This window comes from Oenanthe melanoleuca, chromosome 17 (genome assembly GCF_029582105.1).
Source record: "Oenanthe melanoleuca isolate GR-GAL-2019-014 chromosome 17, OMel1.0, whole genome shotgun sequence".
NCBI classification, from domain to species: Eukaryota; Metazoa; Chordata; class Aves; order Passeriformes; family Muscicapidae; genus Oenanthe; species Oenanthe melanoleuca.
Window position 1 is genome coordinate 10914061 of NC_079350.1, and position 16590 is coordinate 10930650.

Here is a 16590-nt window from a genome sequence, read left to right on the forward strand (position 1 = left end):
GTGGCAGGGAAGAGATTGACTGCCAGACACAGGCAGCTCCCAAAGGCAGTGGGAGGTGGGCAGGTATCTCCATAGCTGCTAGCCATCCCAGAGAGTAGGAAGCCCCTGCCTCTGCCTACTGTATGATTTTCTGCCTGGCCCCTAGGCCAATGAGACCTTCGCCTTTGTGGGCAACGTCACCCACTACGCCAAGGCATGGCTGAACATCTCCCCCGAGATCCGAGCCTACCTGGAAGAGGGCAGGCTGCAGAGGCGCATCCGCTGGCTCCAGCAGGTAGGGCAGTGTGGTGAGGATCAGCCTGCCTGGGATTTACTGCCCTGGCAGTGGAGAAGGGGTCGTCTTTCCCCCAGGTACCCTGTAACTTCTTCAAGGGGTACTCCCTGGTATCCACCTTCTCTTGTGGAGATGCTAGTCTGGATCCCTGCACAGTGTGCACACTGTCCCCTATCCCCAGGAGGAGCTTTAGGTCCTGCCTGTGCCCATGGCGGGGGGACAGTGACCTGAGAGGCAGGACATACCCCACCTTCTCCCTCCCATATCTTCTCTGCCTCAGTTGACAGCTGACCTCCACAAGCACCCAGAGATCCTGAATGTCTCTGACAGTGATGTTCTCCACAACTTTCTCAATGGCAACTTTTCCCTGCCCAATGCCAGCGTCCTACTCCAGCAGCTGGATACCATTGACAATGCTGCCTGTGGCTGGGTCCGCTTCATGGCCAAGGTGAGGTGGAGCCCACCATGGGAAGGCTGAACCACTGATAACCAGGCTCTATTGAGCTGAAGAGGGTCAGATCCACTGAGACCTTTTTAAGAGCATGCGGCAGGAGCGCTGGGGGAGGTGGTGGCTCCTGCAGTGTCCAGAGCATTGGGGTAGATATCTAGGGTGGAGGTGCTCACACACTGTTGACTTTAGGGGCTGGGTGGCACATGCTGTACTGTGTGCATACTCTGTGTGCTCGACTCATCTGGGGCCTTGGGATCTCACTAGCCTGCTAGAGCATGTCAGAGAAGGCAGTGGAGCCAGGGAAGGTTCTGGAGCACAAGTCTGGTAAGGAGGGACTGAGAGCTGGGGGAGCTCAGCCTGGAAAAAAGGAGGCTCAGGAGGGACCTTCTGAGTCTCTAAAATAACTTAGAAAGATGTTGCAGCCAGATGGGGGTTGGTCTTTTCTCCCAGGTGACAAGTGACAGGACAACAGGAAACAGCCTAAAGTTGTAGAAGGGGAAATTTAGATTGGATTTTCAGGAAGCTTTCTTCACTGAAAGACTTGTCAGCACTGGAACAGGCTGCCCAGGGCAGTGGTACTACCCCTGTGTTAAAAAAAATGTGTGAATTTGACACCTGGGGGCATCTTTTAGTGCTGGGCTTGATACTGTTTGGGTTAATGGGCTCCCTGATCTCAGAAGGCTTTTTCAATCTTAGTGATTCTATGATTCTCCTCCCACTAGGTCAGTGTGGATATCTTCAAAGGCTTCCCAGATGAGGAGAGCATTGTCAACTACACACTGAACCAGGCCTATCAGGACAATGTCACGGTCTTTGCCAGTATGTCCTTGGGAGCCAGCTCTTTTCAGGGGTCCCTGAAACTTTGCCCTTCTCCAGCTGTGCCCTGGAGCCACTGGCTTCAGGGTGTGGGTCCCTTGGTGCACGCGTTGGGTAGATGAGGGGACTGAGTATCTTATGGTGCCCATCCTCTGCCCCATGCTACTGTCCTGGCTCTCCCACTGACATGGCCTGCTGTCTGTGTGCCTTCGCATCCCATTGGGGTCTCACATTCCTGGCCATGCCACCCATCTCATCCATGGCAGCCCTCACAGTGCCCTCCCCATCCCTGCCTGTTGCTGTGCACCAGCTGATGTGGCCGGCCCCTGTGGACTCCCTAGTTCTTCTGCTGCCCACAGGTGTCATCTTCCAGACCAACAGGGATGGCTCATTGCCCCCCCATGTCATGTACAAGATTCGGCAGAATTCCAGCTTCACGGAGAAGACCAACGAGATCCGGCGGGCATACTGGCGGCCTGGCCCCAACACCGGTGGCCGCTTCTACTTCCTCTACGGCTTTGTCTGGATCCAAGGTAAGTGTCAGCGCCCTGCCACAGCTGCCCACAGCCCTGGCCCCTGTGCGCTCAGCCTGGCCTCTCTTTCTCTTCCACAGACATGATGGAGCGTGCCCTCATCAACACATTTGTTGGCCACGATGTCGTGGAGCCTGGCAACTATGTACAGATGTTCCCATACCCATGTTACACCCGGGATGAGTGAGTAGCATTCACCTGCAGGACCTTCCTCCTTCCAGTTTACGGGCCAGGGTACTTTAGCTGGGAAAAGGGAACAAGTTTGGGAGCCTGAAAGAGATTGATGACACTGGAAGTGATGAACAATCCATTTAAGTCCAATTCATTGGACTACCAGGCTCAGGAATGCAGGGAAAAGTAAAGCAATGGCACATGGATCTGTCGGTGATTATGGATTACAGTGGTCTGGAGGCAGCACCTGTAGAAGTCCCAGAGTCACCAACGCTCCTGGGCGGGAGATTGGAGAGGGCCCCATCCACACCAGGGTAGGCAGGGCCCTGGGGCTGCGCCCGTGGCTACTACCTGCCTGTGAAGGCCTGCCAGCCATGACACTGGATTTCCTGTGGGCTCACTGGAGAAGTGATTTTAGGGCACTGAGGAGGTGCTGAGTTAGAAACTGGTTGTCCCTGAACGGTGGGAGAGCCCCTCCAAGGCCCCATGCGCCAGAGTCTCCACAAGTGTCTGTGGCATCGCCACCATCCAGTTCTCCCCTCTCTTCCTCTACTCCATCAGCTTTCTCTTTGTTATCGAGCACATGATGCCCCTCTGCATGGTGATCTCCTGGGTCTACTCAGTGGCCATGATGATCCAGCACATCGTGACAGAGAAGGAGCATCGCCTGAAAGAGGTAAGGATGGTGGAAGAGATTTCTTGGGGAGGAGTGGGCATATCTGAGCCCTACATTCTGTGCCGTGTCCCTGGTCACCTTCCTTTTATTTCTGGGTTACATGAACTAGAGCAGATGCAGATCCCAATTCCCTGGGCTGAGCTGGTCCTTCTGAGTGTCCCCAGCATTAGATGAGCCCTGCACAGACCCAGAGGGAGCTGAGTTCCCTGGCACCCCAATAAAGGGTGCTTGCTGTGTCATGCCCACTCCGGGCAGCTCCCTTGATGCTAGCCATTGCCCTCCCAGCCCAGTGAGAGTGGAAGCAGGGGTGCACAGGGTTGTGGACAGCTCTGCTGAGTAGTTTTGGCCTCACAGGTGATGAAGATGATGGGCCTGAACAATGCAGTGCACTGGGTGGCTTGGTTCATCACTGGCTTTGTCCAGCTCTCCATCTCAGTCACAGCACTCACTGCCATTCTCAAGTACGGCAAGGTCCTGATGCACAGTGACGTCCTCATCATATGGCTCTTCCTTGCCATCTATGCTGTGGCCACCATCATGTTCTGGTGAGCTGCCTAGTCTGTGCTGGGCAGTAAAGGGGCGTGGGCAGTGCCAAGTTCTTGTGCCATGGAGTGAGGGTGCTGGGAGCTGTGTGGGCAAGGGCTGGTGGAGGGACACGAGTGCCTCCAAGCAGCTGGTTTGGGGAGCCAATTTATTGCCTCGACACCACAAAAAACAGATAGTATGGGGAAAGTCTTGGTGAGGTGGGATCCAAGGAGACTCTGTCCTCCCTGCAGCTTTCTGGTGTCGGTGCTCTACTCCAAGGCCAAGTTGGCCTCTGCCTGTGGCGGCATAATCTACTTCCTCAGCTACGTGCCATACATGTATGTGGCCATCCGGGAGGAGGTGGCTCATGACAAGATCACAGCCTTTGAGAAGTGCATTGCGGTGAGTTGGCTGCAGTAGCTGGGGACATGCCTTAGTCCCAGGTTTGCTTTGGGCATCTCATGTCCAGTACAAAGCCTCCAAGCTGTCACCAAGCCCTGGGCAAGGGACTGCCTGTATGAACCAACTCCCTGTGAGGCTTTGGAGTTATCTCCAGAAGGTTTGGTGCCTCTCTGAGCCAGGAGCATTTCCATGGGGCTGGGTGGGGAAGTACTAGGTAGGAATTCAACCTAACCTGTTCTTCTGGAGCTGGCCTGTGGTTCCTGCTGACCTCCAATTCCTTTCCCTCCACCTCTTCACAGTCCCTCATGTCCACCACGGCCTTTGGGTTGGGCTCCAAGTACTTTGCGCTGTATGAGGTGGCTGGCGTGGGTATCCAGTGGCACACCTTCAGCCAGTCACCTGTGGAAGGAGATGACTTCAACCTCCTGCTGTCCATGATGATGCTGGTCGTGGATGCCATGGTGTATGGGGTGCTCACGTGGTACATTGAGGCTGTGCACCCGGGTACGTGTGGGCAGAGGGGCATGAGGGCACCCCAGACCTTACAGGAGCCTCTTTGCTGGGTGACACCTGCCCACATGTCCTCATCTGCTGGTGTCAGCCAGGTGTCTTAATTCAGCTGTAGCAAAGCCAAAAGTCCACAGCTGAGACACCAGTCCCTCTTATCTCCCTTGTGGAGGCTTCTCAGTTGCTCCGCGTTTTTTTCATTTTAAAGCTGAGGTATGAGCCAACCCATCCCAAATCCCAACGGACTTTGTTTCCTGGTACAGCCCGCAGAGCCCAGCTGGCTCTGGAGTGTTTGCAGCCCCCACCCTGCAGTGGTGACCTGACCTGGGAAAACCCCCAAGCCTGTGTCCATGCCAAGCTCTGACCCACTCCTCAGCAGCTACTGCATGGCCTGTGTGTAGGGTTGGCCCTGATTCCCTGGGGCTGTGGTTGCAGGCATGTTCGGCCTGCCACGGCCCTGGTACTTCCCTTTCCAGAAGTCTTACTGGCTAGGCACGGGCGTGTGGAGACCTGGGAGTGGACCTGGCCATGGTCACGCACCACCCGCCTCAGCATCATGGAGGAGGATCAGGCCTGTGCCATGGAGAGCCGGAGGCTGGGTGAGGGCAGCTGGGGACGGCAGTGGGTGGCACAAGAGTGGCCCTGGCTCTGCCACAGTGTCTTGCCTTGGCCATAGACCCCTGTATTCCAGTCAGGGCAGGATACTGGACCAAGCACTGTGGCCTCTGGGAGCTGCCACTGTGGCGTGGGAGGGGGAAAATGGGCAAGAAGCAGAGGGGAAGGAACCACAAGCCAGCATAGCCACTGTGGGATGGAGGCGGGTTGATTCATTCCCAGGGAGCCCCACTCAACGCTTCCTTCCCTCCCCTGGCTCCTCACCATCCTACTGTCACAGCAGAGGAGACTAGGGGCATCGAGGAGGAGCCGACCCACCTCCCCTTGGTGGTCTGCATCGACAAACTCACCAAAGTCTACAAGACAGACAAGAAGCTGGCACTAAACAAGCTGAGTCTCAACCTCTACGAGAACCAGGTCGTGTCCTTCCTAGGGCACAATGGTGCAGGCAAGACCACCACCATGTGAGTGCCTGTCCAGGCAGACAGAGACCATGTTCCTCTGGCCAGCTGCAGGGTGTGGGGCAGGGGCTTCAGGATGTCCCTGCTGGGCCCTGTAGCAGCTGGTGCCATGCTCAGATGTCAGCACTGTGGGTGTGGGGCTGGTACAAACATGAGACAGGCAGTAGGCTCATGGCCTTGTGCTGATACTGCTCTGCCTGGGGCCCAGCAGATGCTCCTAGAGGTGGTGGCTGGGACTGGGGCCAGACGGAGGAGTATGAGCTCCCTCACGCTGTTGCCTTTCTTCATCCATCCAGGTCCATCCTCACTGGCTTGTTCCCTCCAACATCGGGCTCTGCTACCATCTATGGCCACGATATCCGTACGGAGATGGACGAGATCCGAAAGAACCTGGGCATGTGTCCCCAGCACAATGTGCTCTTTGACAGGCTGACAGTAGAGGAGCATCTCTGGTTCTACTCGCAGCTCAAGAGCATGGCAGAGGAGGAGATCCGCAAGGAGATGGACAAGTAGGCACCCTCCAGCTCCTTTGTCTTCATCCATGCCTTTGGCATGAGTGAGTTTTCTTCCTGCTGGCTGTGCCATGGGGGGTGATTTGGTCCCATGGAGCAGCTCCACCAAGTGTTTTCCCACCCTTAGAGTGTCAGGGTGCAGAAGTGAGCAGAAGATGCTCATAGCCATACTGCAGCTGGGCAGTCTCAGCAGCAGATACCATGAGGGGAAGAGGCATTACATACTCCCCACAGGCACTGGGCACCAGTACAGCCCCCACAGCATTCCTGATGCTTCTGCCCTGTCTCCAGAATGATTGAGGACCTGGAACTCTCCAACAAACGGCACTGCCAGGTGCAGACTCTCTCGGGCGGCATGAAGAGGAAGCTGTCGGTGGCCATTGCCTTCGTGGGTGGGTCGCGGGCTGTTATCCTGGATGAGCCCACAGCTGGTGTGGACCCATATGCCCGAAGGGCCATCTGGGACCTCATCCTTAAGTACAAGCCAGGTCAGCAGAGCTAGGTAGAGCCTGGCACGCTCCTCTGTGTCAGCCATGACCCCTTTACTGAGGCTTTGTGTTGCCATCAGGGAGGACCATCTTGCTCTCCACACACCACATGGATGAGGCTGACCTGCTGGGGGACCGTATCGCCATCATCTCCCATGGCAAGCTCAAGTGCTGTGGTTCCCCACTGTTCCTCAAGAGCACCTATGGTGACGGCTACAAGCTGACAGTGGTGAAGAAGCAGTCGGACACCAGGAATGGCAAAGGTCTGGGGAGCAATATGACCCTTTGTTAAAGGTGTATATAGCACCAGCCCTTCTTCAGCCCAGCAAAGGAGAGGTCAACACCCAAGTACTCTCATCTTGAGGCTCCTTAGGCCACATGGAGGATGAAGGGGATGGGGCAGGGGTATAGGAGGTCCCATTGCTCAGCCTTAATTTTTCCCAGCAGGGTTTTTGGTCAGGCTTTATACAGTGGCATTTGTCTCCAAGTGTTGGTTCTGTCGAGCCTGTGGGTTGCCCACTGAGATGTTCAGAGTGGATCACATTGCAGAACACCATCCCCAGTCTAGTCAGGGTGACAGGGAAGCCCCTATGGCACTGGGGAGTAAGTTGGTCTTCATGGGAGGCCAGGTGTGAACTGACCAATGGATACTGTCCCTCTGTCCCAGAGCCAGGCCAGCCACACAGCCCCCTGGGCCACTCCTCTGTCAGCCCCTGCTCTGAGCCTCGTGTCTCCCAGTTCATCAGAAAGTACGTGGCCTCCTGTCTCCTCATCTCAGACACCAACACAGAGCTCTCCTACATCCTGCCCAGTGAGGCGGTCAAGAAGGGCTGCTTTGAGAGGCTCTTCCAGGTACCTGCAGGGGCTGGGCTGGTGGGGGGGCAAGGGGCTGTCACTGTGGACATCTGCCCTCCTCACACAGTACTTTGCTCTCACAGCACTTGGAGCAGAGCCTGGAAGAGCTGGACCTCACCAGTTTTGGGCTGATGGATACCACACTGGAGGAGGTCTTCCTGAAGGTGTCTGAGGAGGACCAGTCTCTGGAGAACAGTGACGTGGGTACGGGTGCTGGGGGGGGCCACAAGGTGCTGCTGGAGCTAGTGAGGGGCTGTGTGATCTTGCTGGGCTTGGTAGCTGCAGGACTCTCCTGTTCCAGGTGATGAGATTTCCAGCAGAGCCCATCCCAGCCAAGGACAGCCAGCCTTGCTCCACTCTGGGTTTACTTCCATCTGGAATAGTGGCCAGCTCTGGTGGCCCCAGCACAGGTCTCCACAGGACACCACGGAGATGCTCCAAGGGCTGGAGCACCTCTGCCATGGAGCCAGGCTGGGAGAGCTGCAGATGTTGACCTGGAGAACAGAAGGCTCCAGGCATCTTCTCGGGCCTAAAGGAGGCTTGAAAAAATGAGAGGGCAGATAGTGTTAGAACAAGTGGGACATGATTTTAAACTAAAAGAGGAAAAGTTTAGATTAGATGTTAAGGAAATTCTCCCTTGTGAGGGTGGTGAGGCTCTGGCACAGGTCATGCAGAGGAGCTGCAGGTGCACTCCCCTGGAAGTGTTCAAGGTCAGGTTGGATGGGGCTTGGAGCAGCCTGGGATAGTGGAAGGTCTTCCTGCCATGGCAGGGGGATGGAATGAGATGAGATCCCTTCTAACCAAACCAGTCTGTGATTCTGTGATACGATCCATCCCCAGTTAGTGCCATGCTGCAGTGAAGAGTAGCATGGCTGATGGCAATCCACATTTTTTCTTTCAGACATTAAGGAGTCCAAGGATGCCCTGCAGTCACCCACCTCTGACCTGGGCCTAAAGTCTGAAGCCAACGGGGAACCCCTGGCTGAAGCGGCCATCCCAGAGAAGCCCGAGGTGGAGCTCAGCAACCTGGTGACCTGCTCCAAGCTGGCGCAGTAACAGGCATCCCTGCACTCGGCGTCCTCGGTGGGCTCTGTGCGAGGCGATGAAGGTGGGCATTATTCCGAATTCTTTGGGGATTACGTGCCCCTGTTCGATAACCGGCAGGACCCCGATAACGTCAGTCTGCAAGGTTGGTGCTGCTGGTGCCCTGCCAGTGGGAGACACACTTAGCTGGGACATGGAGGGTTTGCCCAGAGTGGGCAGCAGGCTTGGTCCCTCTGGGTATGTGGTTGTGTCTGAGATGGGTGGCTGTGATTGCTGGGATGAGAACCCATGAAGAGGGGGCTGATGGGGCATCCAGCAACACAGCTGAGCCCGGAATGCTGCCTGGGTGGGAGGACTGGGAACAAGCTCTTTCTGCAAGCTCGCACCCCATTCTGGTAGGGTGTGCATGTGCCAAGGCATGGAGCAGTGAGAGCCTCCAGTGTTGGCTCTGCTTCTGCTTCCTGCAGGTCTCCAGTGCCACCTTGCAGACTTGCCCCACTAACATGCCCTCTTCCCACACTTGCACCAGTTGGGTTTCTCCTCTTGGTCCTTGGGCACAGAGTCACCTTCCAGGTGATGGCTTCACCTCCTATACCCTGCCCCAGATGCAAGTCTCTCCCTGCCTGGATGCTGGCATTGCTGGATAGAGAGGATGCAGGGAGGTGCCTCGAGGTTTTTCCTGTGGTCAGGGATCCTGTTCTGGGCTATCTGACAACTCTTGTGGTTAATTCAGGGATGTGTCACCTCTTTTCCCCATCAGGTCTGTGGGAGACAGACCTGGGACAGTGCTGTGACAGAGCTCCCACTGTCTCACTGGGACTGCTACCTGTATTTTATCCCCTATTCCTGACTGTGCTGACCCTCCACCAGCTGGCAGAGCTGATGGGAAAATGGAGGGGTCCTAGAAAAGAGCACCAAATTAGGTTGTTTATTTAAAACTATTGTCTGAATTTTCCTTTTGGGGCCAAGAGGAACCTGCCTGCCAGATACCCACTGGTGTGGGTATCTTGCTTCCCACTGCACTGCTATTGTGGCTGGGTGGCAGAGCTGGGGTGCTGCCCTGACCCTTGGGGTGGCTGAGCTGGGCTGGCTGTCTGGCTCAGCTCCCTGGGAGCCCAGGTGGGTGTGGGAGCAACTGTGCCAAAAAACTGATGCTCCTCTCCCTCCCAGGGCAAGAAGCAGAAGTGGAAGCAGAGGACTGTGACCTGGCAGGTCAGGGAAGCTTCAAGCTGGAAGGCTCGTGGCTGAAGCTGCGCCAGTTCCACGGGCTGATCGTCAAACGCTTCCACTGCGCCAAACGCAACACCAAGGCTCTCTTCTCACAGATCCTTCTGCCTGCCTTTTTCGTCTGTGTGGCCATGACTGTGGCACTCTCCGTGCCCGAAATAGGTGCATGCAAGCCACTTACCTACCTGCTTGCTGGGCGACCTGCCCACTGTGGCCACTGGCTGCAGGAGGACAAGGCCAAGGCAGTCTCCCTGTGCAGTGCTGCTGTAGGTACAAGCAGGTTCCTGTCCTTGTCCCCACAGGTGACCTGCCACCCCTCATCCTCTCGCCATCCCAATACCATAACTACACTCAGCCCAAGGGCAACTTCATTCCTTACGCTAACGAGGAGCGGCATGAGTACCGGTGAGAACTGGCTGTCCATCCCTAGTGACCAGCACCCCATGCCCCTGACTCCATCCGTGGGACTGTAAGGGTAAGGGGGGCAGGTGGGGAGGGCAGCCCACAGCAGGCCTAGTGCCAGGACTGGCTCAGGCTTTGGGCAGAGCCTGGCTGGTGCCATGTTCCCTGATAGAAGGCAACCTCTGTCCTGGCCGGTGTGTCTCTGGGAGATGTGCCAGCCCTGCCACTGTGACTAGCAGCTCAGTCATGCCAGTCACAGGCTATGTGTGCCCATGATAAGTGCCAAGGTCTCAGGGACATCCCAGAAGAAGATAGCCATGGTACTGAGATCGGTGTATCCTGCTCCTTGTTCCTGCAGCCTTAGGCTGTCTCCTGACGCCAGCCCTCAGCAGCTGGTGAACACTTTCCACCTGCCCTCTGGTGTGGGGGCCACCTGCGTGCTCAAGACACCCTTCAACAACACGCTGGACCAGCCCATGCAGACCCTCAACCTCAATAGCAATGAGACCAAAATGCTGGCAGCCAAGTACTTCGATGCCATGTGCATTGACTCCTTCACCCAGGGCCTTCCGCTTTCCAACTTCGTGCCACCACCTCCATCCCCTGCTCCCTCTGACTACCCCATGTCAGTGGATGAGGACCTGCTCCATGCCTGGAACTCCACAACCTTCTCCACTCTTAAAGGTATCACCTGTGCTGGGTGCTCTTGTGTTTGGGATTTGCCTCCAGCAGGGAGGTCACCAGGACCCTGCGTGGCCAGCTGCCAAACCCTCGTGCCGTCCCGCGAAGCTGGGGTGGGCAGAAGCCTGACTGTGAGCCACCCTTTCTGCTCCTCAGGGACCGTGACCTCAGCCCCTGCCCTACCCCGGATCATCCATGAGCCCATCAAGTGCACATGCTCCATGCAGGGGACTGGCTTCTCCTGCCCTAGTGGCGTGGGGGGCCATCCCCCGCAGATGAAGGTGGTGACAGGGGACATCCTGACAGACATCACAGGGCGCAACGTCTCTGAGTATCTGCTTTACACCTCAGACCGCTTCCGGCTGCACAGGCAAGAGGGAGGCTGGGAGGGTCTACCCTGCGCCATAGAGAACCAGGGGTCTGGGTTTCAGACTTGCCCCAGGGTGCTGGCCGGAGTCAGCAGCATGCTCAAGCCTGGTTCCACCCCTGGAGGTGGGGGACAGCAGTTGCAGCTTCCTCAGAAGTGTCTTGTTCCGCAGATATGGGGCACTCACGTTTGGAAACATCCAGAAGTCCATCCCGGCCTCTTTCGGAGCCAGGGCTCCAGCCACAGTGCGCAAGATTGCTGTGCGGAGAACGGCCCAGGTGGGACAGCACTGCACCTCGGGGCAGGGGAGATAGGTGGGGAGGAAAGGGGGCAGACAGGGACCTCTGGGACTGCTCTGCTCTATTGCTCTCCAAGTGCTTTGGGGGCCTCCAGCTGCAGGAGAGTGGTCAGCAGATCTGGCCCAGGCAGCAATAAGTGGCCTATTCTTGCCACAGCCTTGAGCACAGATGCCTGCCCTGTGGCTGGCTGTCCATCCCATCCTATTCCTCCCTCCAGTACATCTCTGGGCCCAGCTTTTTTGCCATCTCCCACTGTTCATCTCTCCTCCAGGTCTTCTACAACAACAAGGGCTACCACAGCATGCCCACTTACCTCAATGCCCTCAACAATGCCATCCTGAGAGCCAACCTGCCCAAGAGCAAGGGCAACCCTGCTGCCTATGGTGAGGATCTGGAGGTGTTTGAGGGCAGGAACATATCAGGAACAGTATTAGGGCATGGTCCAACCAGGCTCCAAAGTGTAGTGTCCACCTTGGGCCAAGCAGGCTAGTGTCCAGCTGGAACAGGGGTTCACACACTTCAGCTCTGAGATATGAGAGCAGGCATGAGCTCTTTGTCAGGCCTGGGCTGGAATGTCCCAAAGTGCTGCCTGAAAGTGCCTGGGCTTGTTTCATGTTCAAGGGCTCTCTCCAGTGAGGGGAGGGCTTGGCCTTAAGGAGCTGAGTTGCTTCAGAGAGCCCAGCTCCTGCTGAGCTTCAGGTTGGAAACCCATCCTGCTAGGAGCCAGGACCAGGCAGAGTGGGGACAGGGGTCTGTGTCCCAAGCCAGTTTTCATGTTTCATGTTTCTTCTTGGTCATTGTTGCAGGCATCACAGTCACCAATCACCCCATGAACAAAACAAGTGCCAGCCTGTCCCTGGATTACCTGTAGGTCCAAGGAGAGGGTCTGAGGGAGGGTGGCTGTCCCATGGGAGGTAGGGGGCATTTTACTGGTGATTGCAGGGGGAGGCCGAGGCTTCTGCTCCACAGGTGGCATTGCATGGTGGGGAGGGACAGGGGGGCTGTGATGTGGGGATCCCTGTGCCATGCCCTGCTCTGTGCACAGTGACTATCCCACACCAGGGTGGGTGGCCCTTCCCCAGCAACTGAGGGTGATGGAGTCCCTGCTCTCTTGCTCCCTATCCAGCCTGCAAGGCACAGATGTGGTGATTGCCATCTTCATTATTGTGGCCATGTCCTTCGTCCCAGCCAGCTTTGTGGTATTCCTGGTGGCTGAAAAGGCCACCAAGGCCAAACACCTGCAGTTTGTGAGTGGCTGTGATCCCGTCATCTACTGGCTGGCCAACTACATGTGGGACATGGTAAGCAGGACATGTGGCCCCACTGGCCAAGCCGGTGGCTGTGCCAGGGAGTGGGCAGTTACAGAAGTTTCTGTCTTCTCCAGCTAAACTACCTGGTGCCGGCCACATGCTGCATTATCATCCTGTTCGTGTTTGATCTCCCAGCATATACCTCTCCCACCAACTTCCCCGCTGTCCTCTCCCTCTTCCTGCTCTATGGGTATGTTGCTCAGAGGGGGGTGGTCAGGAGGCACTGGGGATGCTTCCAGAGTCTTATGGATGGTGGTTTTAAGCTAAAAGAGAGCCATTTCGATCAGATATAAGAAGAAATTTTTTGTGATGGGGGTGGTGGGGCCCTGGCACAGATTGCCCAGAGAAGCTGCGGCTGCCCCATTCATGGAAATGTTCAAGACCGGGTTGAACAGCTTGGAGTGCTAGTGGAAGGTCTTCCTGCTGGTGGCCAGGGACTGGATTAGATGACCTTGAAAGGTCCTTTCCAATCCAAACTGTTCTGTGATGTTCTGCAGCCCCCATAACTGGTTGGAGTGCAGCGGCTGTGTGGGCCGGGATGGGAGAGTCTGGGAACAGCAGGATGGAAATGGGCAGTCCCAAGGCTGGGGGCCCCTCTGCTGGCATACTGACATACTTCTCACTTCCCCAGCTGGTCCATCACTCCTATCATGTACCCAGCCTCCTTCTGGTTTGAGGTGCCCAGCTCTGCTTACGTCTTCCTCATCGTCATCAACCTCTTCATTGGCATCACAGCCACTGTTGCCACGTTCCTGCTGCAGCTCTTTGAGCATGACAAGGTATGGCATTCACAGCTCTGCTGAGGGCCCACCTGGAAGGGAGATGCTGATACCTGTCTGTGGGGCGGCTTAGGCTGGGAGAGACCTCAGGAGGTCTGTTTCCAGCACGATCAACCATGAGAGCTGACAGGGCTGGATCTTGGGGATCCTGATCCTATCACTCACTCAGGGTTGTTTGATGGTTGTGTGCTCTCTGCTGTCCTCACAGGACTTGAAGGTGGTGAACAGCTACCTGAAGAGCTGCTTCCTTGTGTTCCCTAACTACAACCTGGGCCACGGCCTGATGGAGATGGCCTACAATGAATACATCAATGAGTACTATGCCAAGATTGGTATGGCCTCTTGTTCTCTCCCACCCTTGCTCCAAGGCATATATGGGGCTGGAGGGGACCACAATGCTGGCACATCCTCTCTGCCTGCCCCATGGGGGTATCCTGAGGCCCAGAGCAACCTGGAGCAAAAAGCCAAGGAGGTGAATGGTTCACAGAAAAAGACACGGCTGAAGTCAGCTGTGGTGTAGTGCCAGTGTTGCTGGAAGTGTTTCCTTGGGCCATCCCAAATAGCAGCCCCATGGGGAGAAGATGGTGTGAGCCCTGATAGAGGTGTGTGGCTCTACTGCCAGTGCACACTGCCGGTGGTGGGCCACGGTGAGGCTGTGGTGGATCTTAGTGGCAGCATAATGTAGCTGTGGTGGGCCATTGCAGGTCTGTGCTGTCACAGGAGGGATGGGGGCTGCTCCTTCCAGACAGGGTTTCTTGGGGGCTGCACTGCCTAACAAACACAAGCCTTTTGCTACTTGCAGCTTTATCCTGGCCTCAGAAGCTCCCCTGCTCTCTGCTTTTTGAGCAGCTTCTGTAGATAACCCAAGTGCTGCTGGTATCATGAAGGACAATTTTGGGTCAGGATTTGACAAATCTCTCTGATTCCACTCTCAGCTGAGTTGATTCATCCTACCGAGATTGAAAACTTGCCAGATAATTTCCACAGCACCTGTGCTCTGAGAGGGAACTGTGTTGCGACAAGCCCAAGCAGCTGTGGTGGGCAAGCATGGGAGCAGTGTCATTGTCATGGGTCTACTCAGGAGGTACAACCAAGTTCTCCCCATGGGAAGGTGTTCCCAGCTGCTCTGTCCTCTTCCTCCTATTCAGGGCAGTTTGATAAAATGAAATCACCCTTTGAATGGGACATCGTGACACGGGGCCTTGTTGCCATGACAGTTGAAGGTTTTGTTGGCTTCTTCATCACCATCATGTGCCAGTACAACTTCTTCCGGAAGCCCCAGTGAGTGTGGCACAGGGCAGGGATGTCGGGGCTGCCCATGGGGTAAAGATTTGCCATTGGGACCCTTGAGCTTCAGGCTGCCCTTCTGACAGTGTTAAGTGGGAACTGCCTGGGCCTGTCAGGAGTGCAGCTCCTGGTCCCACATTCCCCCCTGCCTCTCCCCCTCCCACAGGCGCCTGCCTGTCTCCACCAAACCCATCGAGGATGACATTGACGTGGCCAATGAGAGGCACCGGGTCCTGCGTGGTGACGCCGACAATGACATGCTAAAGATCGAGAACCTCACAAAGGTGGGGGCTGCATCAGGATTCAAGGAGACTCCTGGAACCAGTCCAGTCCAGGGATGTGGGTGGAGCAGCAGGTCCAGGTGGCTCCTGGTGGGCTGAGTCCCCATCCCCTTCCCTGCCAGGTGTACAAGTCCCGCAAGATTGGGCGCATCCTGGCTGTGGACCGGCTGTGTGTGGGTGTGCGCCCTGGGGAATGCTTTGGGCTGCTGGGCGTCAACGGTGCGGGCAAGACCACGACATTCAAGATGCTGACAGGGGATGAGAGCACCACAGGTGGAGAGGCATTCATTAACGGACACAGGTAAAGGCAGCCTGGGGGCTGCCTGCTTTCCTGGGGATGGGATGGGGTCTGCTTGGAGGGCTCCCAGGATAAAGCAGCGTGAGCGAGCCTGTGTGTCCCAGTGGGACTCCGCAGCCTTGTGTCCTCCTGGGTGACCATCAGCCTGGAATGTGGGGCAAGAGACAGTGGCCCTGTGCTGAGGCTGTCTGGTGGGGTTTTACCTGGGAGAAGATGCTCAAGTGTAAAGGTGTGTGAAAGGTGGCTCAGCAGCAGTCCTCACAAAAAGAATTCCTTCTTCCCAAAAACCCTCAATCCTCTTCTGCAGCATCCTGAAGGAGCTCCTGCAGGTCCAGCAGAGCTTGGGCTACTGCCCCCAGTTTGATGCGCTTTTTGATGAGCTGACGGCCCAGGAGCACCTGGAGCTCTACACCCGCCTGCGTGGCATCCCCTGGAAGGATGAGGAGCGGGTAGGGCTCTGGGCAAGCAGTTGGCAACATCCAGGGGCTGGTGCTGTGCTACAGGGATGGCATCTCACTGGCATCCGCCTGAGCCAGTGCTGCTGCTCTCGTGGCAGTGCCACCCTGGCAGTGTGCCCACATGGACTGCCAGGGTCAGGCACATGCACTTACAGGCCCCCACCAGTGCTCATGGCTGCACCACAGATGGCCATGGGGCTCCCCTGATTGGCACATGGGCACATCGTAGTCCCCTTGGCAGCTGTCATGCCAGGGATCCCAACCCCTGCCTGGTCTGCCAGCCCTATGGCCTTGGCAGGATGCCATCAGTCCCCCATGCCTTGCAGGTGGTCAAGTGGGCACTGAAGAAGCTGGAGTTGACCAAGTACGCAGACAAGCCTGCCAGCACCTACAGTGGGGGCAACAAGAGGAAGCTATCCACAGCCATCGCGCTCATCGGATACCCAGCCTTCATCTTCCTGGTGCGCCCTGAGGGTAGAAAAATGACTGTGGGTGGGAGGTGCCCACCCCCTGCTTCACCACACCTGCAATGTGGGAAGATGGCCTGAGTTGGACTCAGGACAGGAAGAGAGCGGCAGGGTACCTCCCAGGGCTGGCATATCTGAGGGTGCTGTCTATCCCCCAGGATGAGCCAACCACAGGGATGGACCCCAAGGCACGGCGCTTCCTCTGGAACCTCATCCTGGATGTCATCAAAACGGGTCGCTCCGTGGTGCTCACATCTCACAGGTCTCGTGGGGGTTCTGTGCCCGTGATGCCTCCAGGCACCTGGGGTGCCGTACGGGAGGGAGAGGGCTCCTCAGTCCCCAGGGAATGGCATTTGGTAGGGGCATGAGGAGCAGAGGGAGCGTAGGTTGCCTTCTCTCATCCC

General features: G+C 56.6%; 1 protein-coding gene across 1 annotated transcript in view; it reads left to right on the forward strand.

Annotated features, from left to right (window-relative positions):
• ABCA2 (ATP binding cassette subfamily A member 2) overlaps nt 1-16590 on the forward strand; it is a 31327-nt gene that overhangs the window by 10844 nt on the left and 3893 nt on the right. Inside the window, 35 exon segments of the mRNA XM_056505413.1 lie at nt 146-274; nt 555-722; nt 1448-1544; nt 1901-2074; nt 2155-2257; nt 2807-2921; nt 3276-3466; nt 3698-3848; nt 4148-4352; nt 4791-4847; nt 4850-4954; nt 5254-5434; nt 5728-5940; nt 6235-6431; nt 6512-6694; nt 7099-7283; nt 7370-7490; nt 8188-8475; nt 9501-9719; nt 9860-9962; nt 10318-10643; nt 10797-11010; nt 11180-11285; nt 11578-11689; nt 12113-12173; nt 12433-12607; nt 12691-12806; nt 13248-13395; nt 13604-13727; nt 14544-14676; nt 14849-14966; nt 15086-15264; nt 15569-15710; nt 16046-16180; nt 16345-16448. Coding sequence (XP_056361388.1) covers nt 146-274; nt 555-722; nt 1448-1544; nt 1901-2074; nt 2155-2257; nt 2807-2921; nt 3276-3466; nt 3698-3848; nt 4148-4352; nt 4791-4847; nt 4850-4954; nt 5254-5434; nt 5728-5940; nt 6235-6431; nt 6512-6694; nt 7099-7283; nt 7370-7490; nt 8188-8475; nt 9501-9719; nt 9860-9962; nt 10318-10643; nt 10797-11010; nt 11180-11285; nt 11578-11689; nt 12113-12173; nt 12433-12607; nt 12691-12806; nt 13248-13395; nt 13604-13727; nt 14544-14676; nt 14849-14966; nt 15086-15264; nt 15569-15710; nt 16046-16180; nt 16345-16448 — 5378 coding nt within the window.